This window comes from Somniosus microcephalus, chromosome 8 (genome assembly GCF_052327205.1).
Source record: "Somniosus microcephalus isolate GS21.2 chromosome 8, FLI_Smic_1.0, whole genome shotgun sequence".
NCBI lineage: Eukaryota > Metazoa > Chordata > Chondrichthyes > Squaliformes > Somniosidae > Somniosus > Somniosus microcephalus.
This window is the reverse complement of record NC_140994.1, coordinates 835817-851936: the sequence shown is the minus strand read 5'-3', so window position 1 is coordinate 851936 and position 16120 is coordinate 835817. Positions and strand designations below refer to the sequence as shown.

The 16120-nt window shown below is 46.6% G+C and overlaps 1 protein-coding gene across 3 annotated transcripts in view; it reads left to right on the top strand.

Annotated features, from left to right (window-relative positions):
• Window positions 1–4171: 4171 nt before the first annotated feature.
• sh3pxd2aa (SH3 and PX domains 2Aa) overlaps window positions 4172–16120 on the top strand; it is a 650923-nt gene continuing 638974 nt past the window's right edge. For all 3 annotated transcript variants that reach the window (XM_085994085.1, XM_085994084.1, XM_085994083.1), the window contains exon 1: window positions 4172–4582. In XM_085994085.1, the coding sequence (XP_085850211.1) occupies window positions 4505–4582 (78 nt within the window). In that variant the 5' untranslated portion in view covers window positions 4172–4504. The remainder of the gene's footprint in view (window positions 4583–16120) is intronic.

The window sequence follows — 16120 nt, the reverse complement described above, 5'->3', positions numbered from 1 at the left end:
AAATATCTTCTATCCTCGGAAGAGGATACTGTACCGTGTGAAGAACCGGGTTTGCAGTCACCTTGAAGTCCCCACAGATGCAAATTTTTCTCTGTTCTTCAGATTTATCATTATTCAATGTTTTCTTCATGACCGGGACGATGGGTGTTGCCCACTCGCTCCAATCTACCTTGGATAACACGCCTGCTTTTTCCAAATTCTCCAGCTCTGCCTCGACTGCTGGACGAATTGCGTATGGCACCGGCCTTGCCTTAAAAAACTTGGGAATTGCCGCATCTTCCACTTTTATTGAGGCGGTGGTGCCTTTCAGGGTTCCTAGTTCCTGTTGAAACACTTCTTTGGCGTTAGCCAAGATTTCTTTTAATCGTCCAGGTATGACGTCATCATCATTTTTTTTCTTACTGGTCACCGTCAGTGCCTGAATGGAGTGCCAGTCTAAACGTATCTTTCTGATCCATTCACGTCCCAACAACGGTGGACCACCATCTTGCAGAACGTATAAATACAACTTCTGTATTTCTTTGCCATTGTATACAACAGGCACCCTTATTTTCCCTCTGGGGTATACTTTCTGCCCCGTATATGTCTTCAAGATAATGGATGTGTCTTTCAAAGGTATATGCGGAAATAGCCGCTCGTAATCCCGTCGACTGATGACGGTCAGAGCTGATCCTGTATCTAGTTCCATTTTAACTGGGGACCCTGCTATCGTGAGGGTAACCCAAATGGTCTGGTAATCTTCTTTGGCAATTACATTATGTAATTTGAGACAGCTGAGTCTCTTGTTTCCGGAGTCGTTATCGCTCTTCTGGTCTTCGGAGCTACTGTCTGACATCATTTGTGCCTTTCTGTACTTTTCCTTATTGACCTTTTTACTGTCAGCGGATTTTTTTCCAGATCTGCATACACGTGCAATGTGTCCCATCTTTCCGCATTGCCTGCATGCTTTGTCCTTGAACCAGCAGTCCCACTGGTCATGGGTGGATCTGCCGCAGCGATAACATCTCTCGAAACCCCGTGTCATTTCATGGGTGCCGAAGTCCTGTGGCTTTTGCTGTATCTCTGCAGCTCCTCTTGCTGCTGCTTCGTATGATACAGCCACACTGAAAGCCTTGTCCAGTGTCAAATCTTTCTCAGAAAGTAGTCTTTTCTGTGTTCCTTCACTTAGGAGACCGCAGACGAATTTGTCTCGTAGAGAATCTGCCAGTCCTGCCCCGAATTGGCAGTGCTTTGACAGCTTTCGTAATTCGGTGAGGTAATCAGCGTTACTTTCATTCTTGTGCTGATTCCTCCTGAAGAATTTGAATCGTTCCGCTATCAGCAGCAGTGTTGGGTTTAAGTGCTCCTGTAGGGTATCAACAATCTCCTTAAAATTCTTGTCCATCGGTTTGGCTGGAGTGATCAAGTTTCGTAACAGCCCGTATGTCCTTGCGCCCATCAAATTTAGAAGTACCGATGCCTTTTTATCATCCGCTACTTCATTCGCCTTGCAATATACCTCCACTCTTTCCACATATGTGGTCCAATCCTCTATATCACTATCGAAAGCAGTAATATTGCCAGTCTGAGGCATCCTAAAAATCAAAAATGGCGCCTCCCGTGCTTTTCCTTCTTTCCTGCCGAGTCAAAATGGCGCCTCCCGCGCTTTCCCGCCGCTGCTGCCAACGCTGTTCTCCACGGTTCCCGTTGCGACCTGCAGCTTTTCGCGGTATTTCTATTTTTTTATTTTTTATTTTTTTATTTACACATATATTTTAAACAGTTTCTCCGTCACTTGGAGAATCGTTCCCGTCGGACCCTCTGGGACTTTCCCCTCCCTCTGCTCGGTCCAAACGCCGACCTGCTTTGCAGTGCCGGCCGTCTCCTGAGTGCTCCACCCTCTGTCTCTGTTTGCTTCTGCTTTCCGACTCGCTGCCCGGCCCCGCTGCAGAGCCACCTGATCGAGCCCCAGCCTGCCGCCCAGGAAGGATCAGTGCACTACCTGCCACCAGCCTGTTTAGCTGGTGAAACCACAGTTTTTTTTTTTTTCTTCGACCTTCGTCTGAGGAATCGATCTCCTTGAGGTGCTGCCGAATTGTAGGTAAGTTCGTTTCTAACTCGTCGCCACTATTGAATCCGTGTGTTAATGGAGACACGGAATGCAGGAGTTGATTTAACAAGTGTTTACTGAACAAAGTTTGGAGGTGAACTAACTATACAAGACGCTATACAGGCTTATATACCCGAGTGGTCACTACCAGTACTACAGTACACAGGGGCTTCCAAAAAAAACATAGTTCCTCTTAAAGGTACATACACTACACCCGCAACCTCTTCCACTTAGAAGGACAAGGGCAGCAGACGCATGGGAACACCACCACCTCCAAATTATACATCATCCTGACTTAGAAGTATATCGCCGATCCTTCATTGCCACTGGGTCAAAATCCTGGAACTCCCTACCTAACAGCACTGTGGGAGTAAATTCACCACACGGACTGCAGCGGTTCAAGAAGGCGGCGCACCATCACCTTCTTAAGGGCAATTAGGGATGGGCAATAAATGCTGGCCTTGCCAGTGACACCCACATCCCATAAAAATGAATTAATTTTTTTTTTTAAAGGGACAGTCACACTCACCTCAATCTGGAATTCATCTCTTTTGTCGATGTTTGTACCAAGGCTCTAACGAGGTCTGGAGCCAAGTGGTCCTGGTGGAACCCAAACTGCACATCGGGTGAGCAGGTTATTGGTATGTATGTGCCGCTTGATTGCAGTGTTGAAGCTCCATCACTTTGAGAGTAGGCTGATCGGGTGGTAATTGGCCAGGTTGGATTTGTCCTGCTTTTTGTGGATAGGACATACCTGGGAAATTTTTCATATTGTCGGGTAGATACCAGATGCAGCTGTACTCGAACAGTTTGACTAGGGGTGCTGATCGTTCTGGAGCAAAGGTCTTCTGCACCACAGCCGTTTCTTGATATCACATGGGGTGAATCAAATTGGCTGAAGACTGGCGTCAGTGATGGTGGGGACCTCAGGAGTAGGCTGAGAGGGATCATCCACTAGACATTTTTAGCTGAAGGTGGTTGCGAATGCTTCAGCCTAGGCTATTGCATTCATATGTTGGGTTCCACCATCATTGAGGATGGGGATATTCATGGAGCCTCCTCCTCCAGTTAGTTGTTTAATTGTCCCCCACCACTCACAATTGGATGTGGCAGGACTGTCGAATTTTGACCTATGTGGCTCGGTGTAAAAAAATTTGTCTTATAATACTCCTGTGCAGTGCCTTGGGACGTTTTACTACGTTAAAGGCGCTATATAAATAAAAGTTGTTGTTGTTGATCTATTGGTTGTGGGATCACTTAGCTGTCTATAGCATGCTGCTTCCACTGTTTAGTATGCATGTAATCCTGTGCTGCAGCATCACCAGGTTGGCACCTTATTTTCAGGTGCTGGTCTCAGCATGCTCTTCTGCACACCTGTTAGTCATCTGGCTTGATGGTAATGGAGGAGTGAGGGATATGCTGCACCATGAGGTTATAGATTGTGGTGGAATACAATACTGTTTTGAGCTGCTAGATCCCTTAATCTACCCCACTTGGCACAGTGGTAGTGCCTGACGACACAATGGGACTTGGTCTATACACAGACTGTGCAGTTTGCAGATGACACCAAGTACAGTCTAGATGTTAGAGGACGTGGAATCCGCTTAGAGAAGTGGTCAGTGATTCTGAATGGAAGAAAATGTGTAAAAACCCATTAATTCCCGTCAACTGGCTCCGATCCACTTTGTTGGAGCTCCAGTATTGGAAGCTCTTCCATCAGTCGAACATTAACTAGTCTTTTCTCTACCGGTCCTCTGTCCTGTTGTATATTTACAGCATTAAGGTTTTCTTTTCATTCCAATATTTTCGGGGAGGAAGCCCGGCCATCGCCTCAGCTTCGCTCGCCCGCCCACTATCTCCCCTCTCGGCTCCTCTCTGTGATGGACAACCGCTCGCGCTCGCGCGCCCTTTAAATCGCCCGCCGCTTTCCTGTGGGCGTGGCCAGAGAGGGGCGGGGCTTGCTTGCCAAACCGCTCAGCACTGATTGGCGAGCTCCAGTTGCCTTAAGAACAGATATGCCAATGAGTGGCTATTTGACATGTCAGTCAGCCAGTGGGGCGGATCTAGCCTAAGTGAGAAGAAGACGCGGCACCAGGCGGCGGGGAGAGGGCGAGCGGGCACCGGGCAGAGACCAAGCGGCGGGGAGAGGGCGAGCGGGCACTGGGCAGAGACCGAGCGGCGGGAGAGGGCGAGCGGGCACCGACCAAGCGGCGGGGAAAGGGCGAGCGGGCACCGGGCAGAGACCGAGCGGCGGGGAGAGGGCGAGCCGGCACCGGGCAGAGACCGAGCGGAGGGAGAGCCGGCACCGGGCAGAGACCGAGCGGCGGGAGAGGGAGAGCCGGACCAGCGCTCCACACCTGAGGAAGGGCCTCGGTGACCAGGAGCCGAGCAGTGGAGAGCGGAGTTGCCGGGAGGATGCAGACCCCGGGCCGCACGGCGATGGATGTGCGGGTCCAGGATGTGGAGAAGCGGCGGAACCCGAACAAACACTATGTGAGTTTGGGAGAGAAGAAAGGGGAGGCCCGACCCGGGTGGGGAGCGGGAGCCGGGCTCACGCAGCCCCGCTCTACAATCAGACCTGTGGCGGGGTCCGAAGTATCCAGTGGGATCTTTCATTTATCCACTGGGATTTGGATTTTTTTTTAATGTTTACACATGCTCAATAAGATGTAAATTCCCTCAAAGCACTAACTCCTTTAAAGGTGTCACTGAGTCTCTGCAGGTTCTGAATTGTGTGCCTTCACCCAGGCTTCCCCAGTAACAGCAGCAAGGATTCCTATTGTTTTAATTTGCTACTTTACAGAATTCTCGTCAGTTTTAACATTGAGTTTATTGATGCACCAACTGCATTGTTACCCCAGTGGAAGCAAGCAGCATCACTTTGTCTCGATTGACTTGACTAGGTCTTTTCATCAGGTATTGCAGTGGCCAATAATGTGGGATTTGTAATGGTTGACATCAGTAATTCATTGAGGCGAGCTAGGTGTCTAGATACCTATTGCTGCTGTTCGTTTACAGAATTTATTTGTTCAGATAATGTTTGTAGTATATGAGTACATTACAAAATAACTTGGGGAGGTGCATCTTCAAGGATATAACCGTGTACCCCAATGACTAAGTGAATTTGTGTATTGCCTACAGATCAGGAAGACTTGGTCTATGTTGAGCTAGCTGATCTCAGTTTGGGCAGTGGTAGGAGCACTACTATTGGCCCCTGTGAGGGTGGGGAAAATTCTGGGCTTTGGAAATGCAAGTGTACGTATGTTAGCCAAGAGCTGTGCTGTGATGCTTCACGGTGGACTTGCCTACTGGAATGTACTATGATTGGGATACAGATCCCTCTGTCAAGTATCAACTTGAATAATAGCCACTTGGGCAAGATACTGGAAAGTAATTAGCATCTGAACAAAGCATCAATGTCCCGGGGAAGAGGTGAACATTTGGAGGGAGGAAAGAAAAGCTGCTGCAGTATTTCTCTTTGAAAATGTTGGCACTCATTTTCAATCACACATAATGGTCATCTTCAATAAATATCTTTTTCTATAATCAAAAACATATAGACACGGAGGGGGGGGGCAGTGAAAGCAAATGTCAGAATCTTCACAAGCTACTGTGTAGTTTAGGTCCTATTAAATTAACATTAAAAAAATCTTGCTTTTCCTTAGTGCCTGGGTTAAATAGAATAAACAATGAGCCATGTGATGGGATGTGTATCCCACTCATACAATGCCAACCTCAACTCACTCGAGACTTTACCTATGAGTAAAGAAAAAGGATACAGCTAGAGAGTGGGACAGTGGGATTAGTTTTGGATTACCCTTCAAAAGAGCTAGCACAGACATGATTGGCTGAATGACCTCCTATGCTCTAAGCTTCTATTGTTTTTAGTCTGCTCATGAATACAAAGTACTCCAATCTCCTCTTCCTGTGTCTTTTGTATCTGCATTACTGTGTGGACAGGGGTACATGGTTGTGTTTTTATTGTGTATTGTATTTATGTTCAGAATGAAAGACTTTCCTCTTGTGCTGGGATAAGCGTTTTGGGCTGTAGCAGCAACTAGATAATTGTTCCCTCTGTATCTCCTGTTTACAAGGATGCCGGTGATTTGATTGTTAAAGTTATCTTTACAGCATAACAAATGAAATGCTGGAAGTCCATTCAAACTAGTGCCTAGTGCTATTTACTGTAGATTACTCTGGGATCCAATCTATTTTGACCCTAATTGTACTGCTGTTCATTAAAAGATACTGATTTGTGAATGTACAGTAACAGATCTAGAGAGCTCTGCTTTCTGTGCTTTAGGAAATTTGAACTAAATGACCATGTGACAAATTACATTGTTATGGAATCCTGCTTAATTTATTAGTTTAATTATAAAACATTGTTGGTCTCTAAAGACTGTCTGAGCTGAGGGAGAGGAAAAGGGGAGACATCTAAGATACATGTCACAACTTTGTAAAATGATCCTTGCTTCCTAGACAGTGTGTCTTTCCTGTGCAAAGTGTTGTTTTATACCCATGTGTCCTGGCCAGTGTTTATTCCTCAACAACATCAATAAAACAGATGATCTGGTTATTTATTTCATTGCTGTTTGTGGGCTGCCTTGTATGCAAATTGCTGACCCGTTTCCCTACATTACAAAAGTGCCTGCGCTTCATTGACTATAAAGTGCTTTGTGTTATCCTGAGATCGTGAAAAGGCGTTGTATAAATACAAGTTCGTTCTTTTTTGTAAGTAAATACTGCAGCTGATTTACAAAATGTGGCTAACTCAGTTCTAATCTACACTCATCAGCTTGTGCAATAACATACAAACAATGACGGACAGTAAAGACCCTCCGGTCCATCCAGCCTGTCTACACAATTGTGACATCTTGCAGCCAGGACAGGGGGAAAGGGTAGGCAGGTACCAGCTCCCTGGAGGGCGAGGTCGCACGCGAGTTCTGCTGCAGAGGTCTCCGATGAGGAATTTGATGGGGCGGCCTTCAGAAGAAGGGTGATAAGCATGCACACAGAAATGCTTGGTGCATTGGCGGCCTGCCAGAGACCTTGTTGTCGCTGTCGAGGAGCATGTTGGAGTCCAGCTCCAACCTTGCTTTGTGCCGAGCTTGGAGCCCATAACTCCATTCAAGCACTTGTGGACCCAACCATAATGCAGGATCTGATGGGCAATGTCTCCACTTCCATTGCAGCACAAGCGGAAGCAACCCAACATCTGAGTGCTGCAGAAGAAGTTCAGACTTCTGTCGTGCAAGCTTGCTGTTGCCTGTCAGCCAGCCAGCCCAGGCTGCTGCCGCACATGCTGATGTGGTGCAGTCGACTGCCGGTCCTTTAAGCCCAGAGCTGCTTGAGATCGTCTGCAAGGCCATCTACAGTCTTCCCCCACTGAAAGTCAGCAGCCTTCCACCAGCCGTGTTGCAGCCACTGGAGTAGCACTTCGTACGAGCACTAGGACAGGCCAAGGCAGATGGAAGGCAGGCACTAAGGGAATGCACAAGGGTGATTAGTTGACTTTGTTATGTAGTATTCGATTGAATGACTTAGAAATGTAGTTTGAAATGTTTGTTTTGTGGTGGCTTTCGTTTCAGCATTGTGGACAAGAGGACGCTGTGATGTTCCTTTACAGAGGGATGGTAAGGTGGGGAAGTGTTGAGCAACGGAGGTCTGGGGTTTCATTCAGGGGAACTGGAGTCCGATGATGCGCTCATGGACAGCCCGTCTGGAGCGTGGATGTGCAGGCTTCTTCCTTTTTCCTTCCTCCTCCTTCTCCTCCCCCCCCCCCCCTCCCTCTCCTGAGGTGGTTGTGGTGGCAAGGGCTGCGCCAAGTGACAGCCAAGTTGTGGCGGATGCAGCAGATTACCACGATTTGGGACACCTGCTCCGGCGAGTACTGGAGGGCTCCTCCTGAGCGGTCAAGGCAGTGGAACCGTTGCTTGAGCACCCCAATGGTCTGCTCGATGATGTTCCTTGAGGTAGCATAGCTCTCAGTATGCGTGCTGGCCACGAGTAGTTGGGTTGCGGAGGGGAGTCATCAGCCAGGTTAGAGCGGATAGCCCTTGTCGCCTAGCAGCCACCCTTGGATTGGATGTGGTGCCTGGAAGATTGCTGGCACAGTGGACTGGCGCAAAATGAAGGCATCATGACTGATGCCAGGATACCGGGCGTTCACCATCATGATGTGCTGGGTGTGGTCACACACCAACTGCGCATTAAGTGAGTGGTACCCTTTGCGGTTACGGAACATCTTGCCATTGAGATGCGGCACCCGCAAAGCCACGTGTGCTGTCGATGCACCCTGCACCATGGGGACGCCTGATATCCTGGCAAAGCCACGTGTACACTTCTCCTGCTTCAATGAAATCCCCTCTCCTAGCGTACAGAGCCTCTGTGACCTCCCGGATGCAGTGATGGACGGTGAACTGCGAGATGTTTGCTATGTCGCCTGTTCAAACCTGGAAGGATCCGATGGCGAAAAAATTTAGGGCCACTGTCACCTTTAGTAGCTTTAAGTAGCTTTGGTGAGGAGTCCTTCATGCAGCTGGGAGGGCGTTGAATGGAATGGCGACATCGGAAATGGCAGGTCGTGCATCAAGTCAGCGCGTCATCGCGATCTGCATACTGCCGGAGCATGCACATACTGCCCACACTATCACCCTCACCAAAAAAAAGGTCATAATTGCTGGCACTGAATTTTGTGGCCCATATGTTTTTGCCAGCCGTTGCTCATGAATGGAGTGGGGTTCCTGGTAAATACTAGATGATCTCTTCCCCAGAGAGATGTGGAGGCTGGGTCATTGAATATATTTAAGGTGGAGATAGACAGATTTTTGAAAGGTAAGGGAGTTGAGGGCTATGGGGAGCGGGCAGGGAAGTGGAGTTCAGGCCAAGATCAGATCAGCCATGATCTTATTGACTGGTGGAGCAGGCTCGAGGGGCCAAATTACCACCTACTGCGTCTTATGATAGATTTAGGGGGCTAAGTTTGCTGTACATAGGGAGAGCCCTGGGCCAAATCTTGCTGGACTGGGGCATCTTGTGGCATGCATAGTTAGACATTTTTCTGCACCCTTCAGCTCGAATATGCGGCATAGCTTGCTTGAAGTGTGAGCTGGTAATGGTGCGGTGAAGGCAACAGAGCATCTGGGACCTTGGTGAATGACGGGACCAACTCCTTAACCAATGAGTTTTAAGGCTTGAGGCTGTAGGTGGGCAGAACAGTGGCAAATGGAATTCAATCGGAGAAGTGTGAGGTAATGCATTTGGGGAGGGCTAACAAAGAAAGGGAATACACATTAAATGGTAGGACACTTGAGTAGTGTAGAGGAACAAAGGGACCTTAGGGTGCATGTCCACAGATCCCTGAAAGTAGCAGGCCAGGTAGATAAGGTGGTTAAGAAGGCATACGGAATGCTTGCCTTTATTAGCCGTGGCATAGAATACAAGAGCAGGGGGGGTTATGCTTCTACTGTATAAAACACTAGTTACGTCTCAGCTAGAGTACTGCGTGCAGTTCTGGTCACCACATTACAGGAAAGATGTGATTGCACTAGAGAGGGTACAGAGGAGATTTACGAGGATGTTGTCGGGAGTAGAGAATTTTAGCTATGAGGAAAGACTGGATAGGCTGGGTCTGTTTTCCTTGGAACAGAGGAGGCTGAGGGGATACCTTATTGAGGTGTATAAGATTATGAGGGGCATAGATAAAGTGGATAGAAAGTACCTAGGGATGCGAAGGGGTGGAAAGTTTCCGGTAAATTTCCGGAAATTTTCCACGGGAAGTTTAGCTTGGGAATTTTGGGAGTTTTGCCCAAAAAAGCACATGCTAGCATAATATTGTTTTGTTTTTTGTATTTTTTTTTCCCACAGGTCCTCTCTCAAAATTACTAACAGAGATGGAATCTTAATTATTAAGGAATTTCCTAATATATGTTTATCTTCTTACTTGGCTTGTTTTAATAATTACAAGTTTTGTGTGTGACTGTGAACAAATGTGTCCTGATTGGTTGGATGAGCGATTAGCTCCCTCTATTGGTGATGTAGTGTCGTGCGTGCACAGGTCATGCTTCCATCACATGGAGCATCAGGAAAAATTTACTCACCCTGTTGCAATCGTGCTGATCGATCGCAGTTCGACACAGAGACGAAAGCCCTTTATTTCTCTGCATAGAACAATGCCACGTTTACCGTCGGATGTGTGGAAGAATTTTGCCCCAGGCATGAAAGATGGAAAGACTGTGTACATGTGCAAACACTGTACAAAGCCATATGTAAAGAATGCCACAAAGATGCAGCAGCATTTATCCAAATGCAGCAACTTCACTCAAAGCGCACAGTAGTCAGCCCAGAGATCCTCTGCTTCCATTCAAGAAGATGATGGTTCACATTCAGCATCAGGCTCCTTTGATACAATGGATAACCATAGCCAGAAGAATGCAGATAAGTGCCTTGATCGAGCTTTATATGCGACAGGCTCACCCCCCATGCTCACAGCCAATGTGTACTGGAAGAGATTTTTCAATGTTATTTGCCCTGCATACTGTCCTCCCACCAGATATGCTTTGTCTACTTATACTCCGCCTCCAGCAAATAAGAGTCCAAGGAAAGCTCAAAGAACGATAGAGATGGCCGACTGTGTTGCAGTTATCTCAGATGGGTGGTCAAATGTACGAAGGGAGTGCATCATAAACTACATCGTCTCCACTCCTCTCCCAGTGTTCTTCAAGAGCACAGACACGAAGGACTACAGACACACAGGCACATACATTGCTGATGAGCTGAAAGTGGTCATCAACGATCTTGGATCACAGAAGGTCTTTGCAGTAGTTACTGACAATGCTGCAAATATGAAGTACGATAGCGAAATACTGCAGATGCTGGAAATCCAAAATAACAACAGAAAATGCTGGAAAAACTCAGCAGGCCAGGCAACATCTGTGGAGGGAAAATAGAGTCAACGTTTCGGGTGAAAACCCTTTGTCAAGATTGAAGGAGCACAGGAAATGAAATAGATTAAAAGGCCAGTGGGGGCTGGGAGAGAACAGAAGAGTAGTGAAGAGACATTAAGAGGTATTCAAAATGAGACGAGATGATGATGGGCCTAGTGGAGACAAAAGACAGCTCTCGGTTAGGTGTGAAATGCGCTGGCAGAATGGGAGACGGCTGCCATGTGGGAGAGAAAAAAAAAAGGGGGGGGGGAAAGGGCCAAAACAAAGGTGTGGATAAAAAATATAAGTAAAAATGTGATGGGGGCCGAGGTTATGATCTGAAATTGTTGAACTCGATATTGAGTCCGGAAGGCTGTAAAGTGCCTAATCGGAAGATGAGGTGCTGTTCCTCGAGCTTACGCTGAGCTTCCGTGGAACAATGCAAGAGTCCGAGTACAGTGAGGTCGGAGTGGGAATGGGGCGGTGAATTAAAATGACAGGCGACCGGAAGCTCGGGGTCATCCTTACGGACTGAATGCAAATATGAAGGCTGCTTGGGCTCAAGTGGAGGAGGCCTACCCTCATATTATGTCTATTGGGTGCGCAGCTCATGGGCTCAACCTGCTCTTCCAGGACATCATGGGTTTGAGAACCATGGAAACCCTGTACAAGAGAGCCAAGCAAGTTGTTAAGTATGTCAGCGGAAAACCAGTAGTTTCAGCAACCTACAACTCCAAGCAAACGACAAAGAACAAGAACACCACACTGAAGCTGCCCAGCAACACTAGATGGGGTGGCGTTGTCATAATGTACAACAGCCTTCTGGAGGGTAAGGAGCCGCTGCAAGAAATGGCAATATCCCAGTCTGGGGATATGGAAACCACCATCAAGAAAATACTGCTGGATGATGTGTTTTGGGAGAGAGTGGTTAGCAGCCTTAAACTACTTCACCAGTAGTATCTGCAATTGGTCAGATTGAAGGAGATGACGCTGTCTTGTCAGATGTTCTCAGGCTTTTTGCTGATTTTAAAAGAACAAATCAGCATTGCCCTACCCACATCCTTACTGCTCAAAGCAGAGGAGAAGGCAATTGTTCAATTCATACAGACGTGTCAAGAATTGTGTGTCAAGCCGTTTCATGGAGCAGCATACATGCTGGACCCAAAACATGTTGGGAGACCAATACTTTCTGGAGAACAGATCAACAGCGCTTGCAGTGTGATTTCTACCTTCTCACGCCACCTCAATCTGGACGGCAAAGTTCTGGGAAGTCTGGCAAAGTTCTCTACCAAGCAAAGTCTTTGGAATGGGGATGGTCTATGGGAAACATGCAAGCATATCAGTGCACATACCTGGTGGAAGGGACTTTGTGCATCTGAGGCCCTGTCACCCATTGCATCGGTGATTCTCCAAATCCCACCTTCATCAGTGGCCTCTGAACGAAACTGGTCACTTTCTGGGAATACACATACAAAGGTGCGCAACAGGCTGACTAACAAGAGAGTGGAGAAACTGGTGGCTATCCTGGTGAACCTACAACTTATTGAGCCAGATACGGAAGTGTCCACCACACAGCTAGACAGTGACACAGAGGAGGAAATGAACACATCAGAGAATCGGGAGGAGCAATGATGAGTAGAAGACTCAAAAGGACAAATTACAGGCTAAATAAGCTGATGCTCTTTTATTTTAGATGGATCTTTTTTGTGGGGGTTCAATAAAGTTCAAAATTATAACCTAAATAAAGTTTTGAAAGCCTGTTTTTTATATTTGTATCCATGGTGTGGAGATGTTGGAGTGGGGTGGACAAATGTAAGAAGTCGCACAACACCAGGTTATAGTCCAACAGTTTTATTTGAAATCACAAGCTTTCGGAGCGCTGCTCCTTCGTCAGGTGAAGTGGAGAGATGCATAAAGACACAGCTTATATAGTCAGAGAATAATGCCAGATGATTACAGGTAATCTTTCTAACTGCCATTTATCACACCTCGGCAGAGAGATAATCACAGCGATCAAAGATGTGAATGGTGTCCAAACAGGTTAGTCAGGAAAACATTACATCAAAGAACAATGAGGTGGGGTCACAAAGGGTCAATTGTTGCAGATGCTGGGGTCTGTATGAAAAACAAAAAACAGACAAAAAAACATTTATTTTTTTGCTGGAAATCAAAGGCCCGGCCGCATCTGTGTAGAGAGAACAAGCCAACGACGACTCGAGTCTGGGTGACCCTACGTCAGATGGGGTTACATGTAGCGTGACATGAACCCAAGATCGCGGTTGAGGCTGTCCTCATGAGTGCGGAACTTGGCTATCAGTTTCTGCTCAACGATTTTGCGTTGTCGTGTGTCTCGAAGGCCGCCTTGGAGAATGCTTACCCGAAGATCGGAGGCTGAATGTCCTTGACTGCTGCTGAAGTGTTCCCCGACTGGGAGGGAACACTCCTGCCTGGCGATTGTTGCGCGGTGTCCGTTCATCCGTTGTCGCAGTGTCTGCATGGTCTCGCCGATGTACCCTGCTCCGAGGCATCCTTTCCTGCAACGTATGAGGTAGACAACGTTGGCCGAGTCACATGAGTATGTACCATGTACCTGGTGGGTGGTGTCCTCACGTGTGATGATGGTATCTGTGTTGATGATCTGGCATGTCTTGCAGAGGTTGCCGGGACAGGGTTGTGTGGTGTGGTGGTCGCTGTTCTGAAAGCTGGGTAATTTGCTGCGAACGATGGTCTGTTTGAGGTTAGGCGGCTGTTTGAAGGCGAGTAGTGGAGGCGTGGGGATGGCCTTAGCGAGGTGTTTGTCGTCATCGATGACATGTTGAAGGCTATGAAGAACATGGCATAGTTTCTTCGCTCTGGGCAACAATTATCAGGCAGGCGTGTTCCCTCCCAGTCGGGGAACACTTCAGCAGTCAAGGACATTCAGCCTCCGATCTTCGGGGCGGCCTTCGAGACACACGACAACGCAAAATCGTCGAGCAGAAACCGATAGCCAAGTTCCGCACTCATGAGAACGGCCTCAACCGCGATTTTGGATTCATGTCACGCTACATGTAACCCCACCTGACGTAGGGTCACCCAGACTTGAGTCGTCGTTGGCTTGTTCTCTCTACACAGATGCGGCCGGACCTGCTGTGATTTCCAGCAAAAAAAAAATGTTTTTTTGTCTGTTTTTTGTTTTTCATACAGACCCCAGCATCTGCAACATTTGACCCCCTGTGACCCCACCTCATTGTTCTTTGTAATGTTTCCCTGACTAACCTGTTTGGACACCATTCACACCTTTGATTGCTGTGATTATCTCTCTGCCGAGGTGTGATAAATGGCAGTTAGAAAGATTACCTGTAATCATCTGGCATTATTCTCTGACTATATAAGCTGTGTCTTTATGCATCTCTCCACTTCACCTGACGAAGGAGCAGCGCTCCGAAAGCTTGTGATTTCAAATAAAACTGTTGGACTATAACCTGGTGTTGTGTGACTTCTTACATTTATATTTGTATGGAACAGTATGTCTATTTTGATGACAAAGACAATAAGGGTCAGAGACAAAAATCATCAGTGTGCAAAAAAACAAATTCCCCAAATTCCCATAAATTCACATGGAAAGTTTCCTCTTTTAAAAATTCCTGGAATTTTGCAACCCTAAAAGGACCCATTTCCCTTAGCAGAGGGGTCAAAAACCAGGAGGCACAGATTTAAAGTAATTGGGGGAAGGTTTAGAGGGGATTTGAGGGGAAATTTCTTCACCCAGAGGGTTGTGGGGGTCTGGAACTCACTGCCTGAAAGGGTGGTAGAGGCAGGAACCCTGACCACATTTAAAAAGTACTTGGATGTGCACTTGGGATGCTCTAACCTGCAGGGCTACGGACCAAGAGCTGGGAAGTGGGATTAGGCTGGATAGCTCTTTGTTGGTCGGCGCAGACACAATGGGCTGAAATGGCCTCCTTCCGTGCTGTAACTTACTATGATTCTATGAAACAGGAATGGCGGAGAAGGAGGTGAATTAAGGTGGGTGAATTAGTCAAATCCGGTACAGAAAGAGAAGGCAAGAAAGATTGGATTAAGAGAGGGGGAAAGAAAAATTCTAAATTCTAAATTTTTAAAATCTCTAAACAATTTACTACATGCAGGACTGAGATTCAATAGTTTAAATTGTTCCCTTTCTGGGCCAGAGAGATTGATTGGCATTGCGTTAATAATGATCCCGTCGTTGAAAGGATACTTGCGCTGTAATCAGCCCAAACTTTCTGCAGTGAGTTTAATGGGCAATTAATGTGCAAATCCAGCAAGTTCATAAAAATAAGGAAAGGCTAAGGGCGAGATGCTGTTTGTGCAAGGCAAACGGCGGAGAGGCGTAAACTGACCAAGTTCTGGAGATTCACAACTCGGTGTATCTCTTCTTCCCCTCAATTTACTGGCCGATTTATGCCTTAATAACTTGCCGTTATTTTCCAGGAAGATTTGGCCCTGTATTTGATTTTTCAGCTTCTACGTAGATGAGTGCTGACACCATTCATCAAAGAATTGAGTTTAAAATAACCGCTTGGAAAAGCTTTAAATAAGCACACTTGCTTCTCTTGAATAGATGATTATGATCAGCCTGCACTTAATATAAAAACCACTGGGATACCTTAAAATCATAGAATGTTACAATGCAGAAACAGGCCACTTGGTCCAGAAGTCTGCTGGTGTTTTTCTCCATTTGAGCAACTACTTAATTTCCTTTTAAAAGCATTTCTGGACTTTGCTTCAATTACAGTTTGTGGCAGCGAATTCTAAACCACTTGTGTAAAGAATTTTTTCTAACCTCCCTGTTGATTTTTTTCTGTGATTATCTAAAATTTATAGTTACCTGTTACTATCTTGTTAATCAGAAGATTGCTATTTTATCATAACCCTTCATAATCTTGAATACTTCCCATCAGGTCATCCCTTAACTTTCTCTGCTCTCAATAATTCCCCAAATTTTCAAGTCTGTCTTCATAATTATAATCTTTCATCTTTCGCAACATCCTAGTAAATCTATGCTGCATCTTTTCCATTTCTTTTATATCCTTGCTATAATGGGGTGCCCAAAACTATATAATACACTAACTGAGCCTAAGGT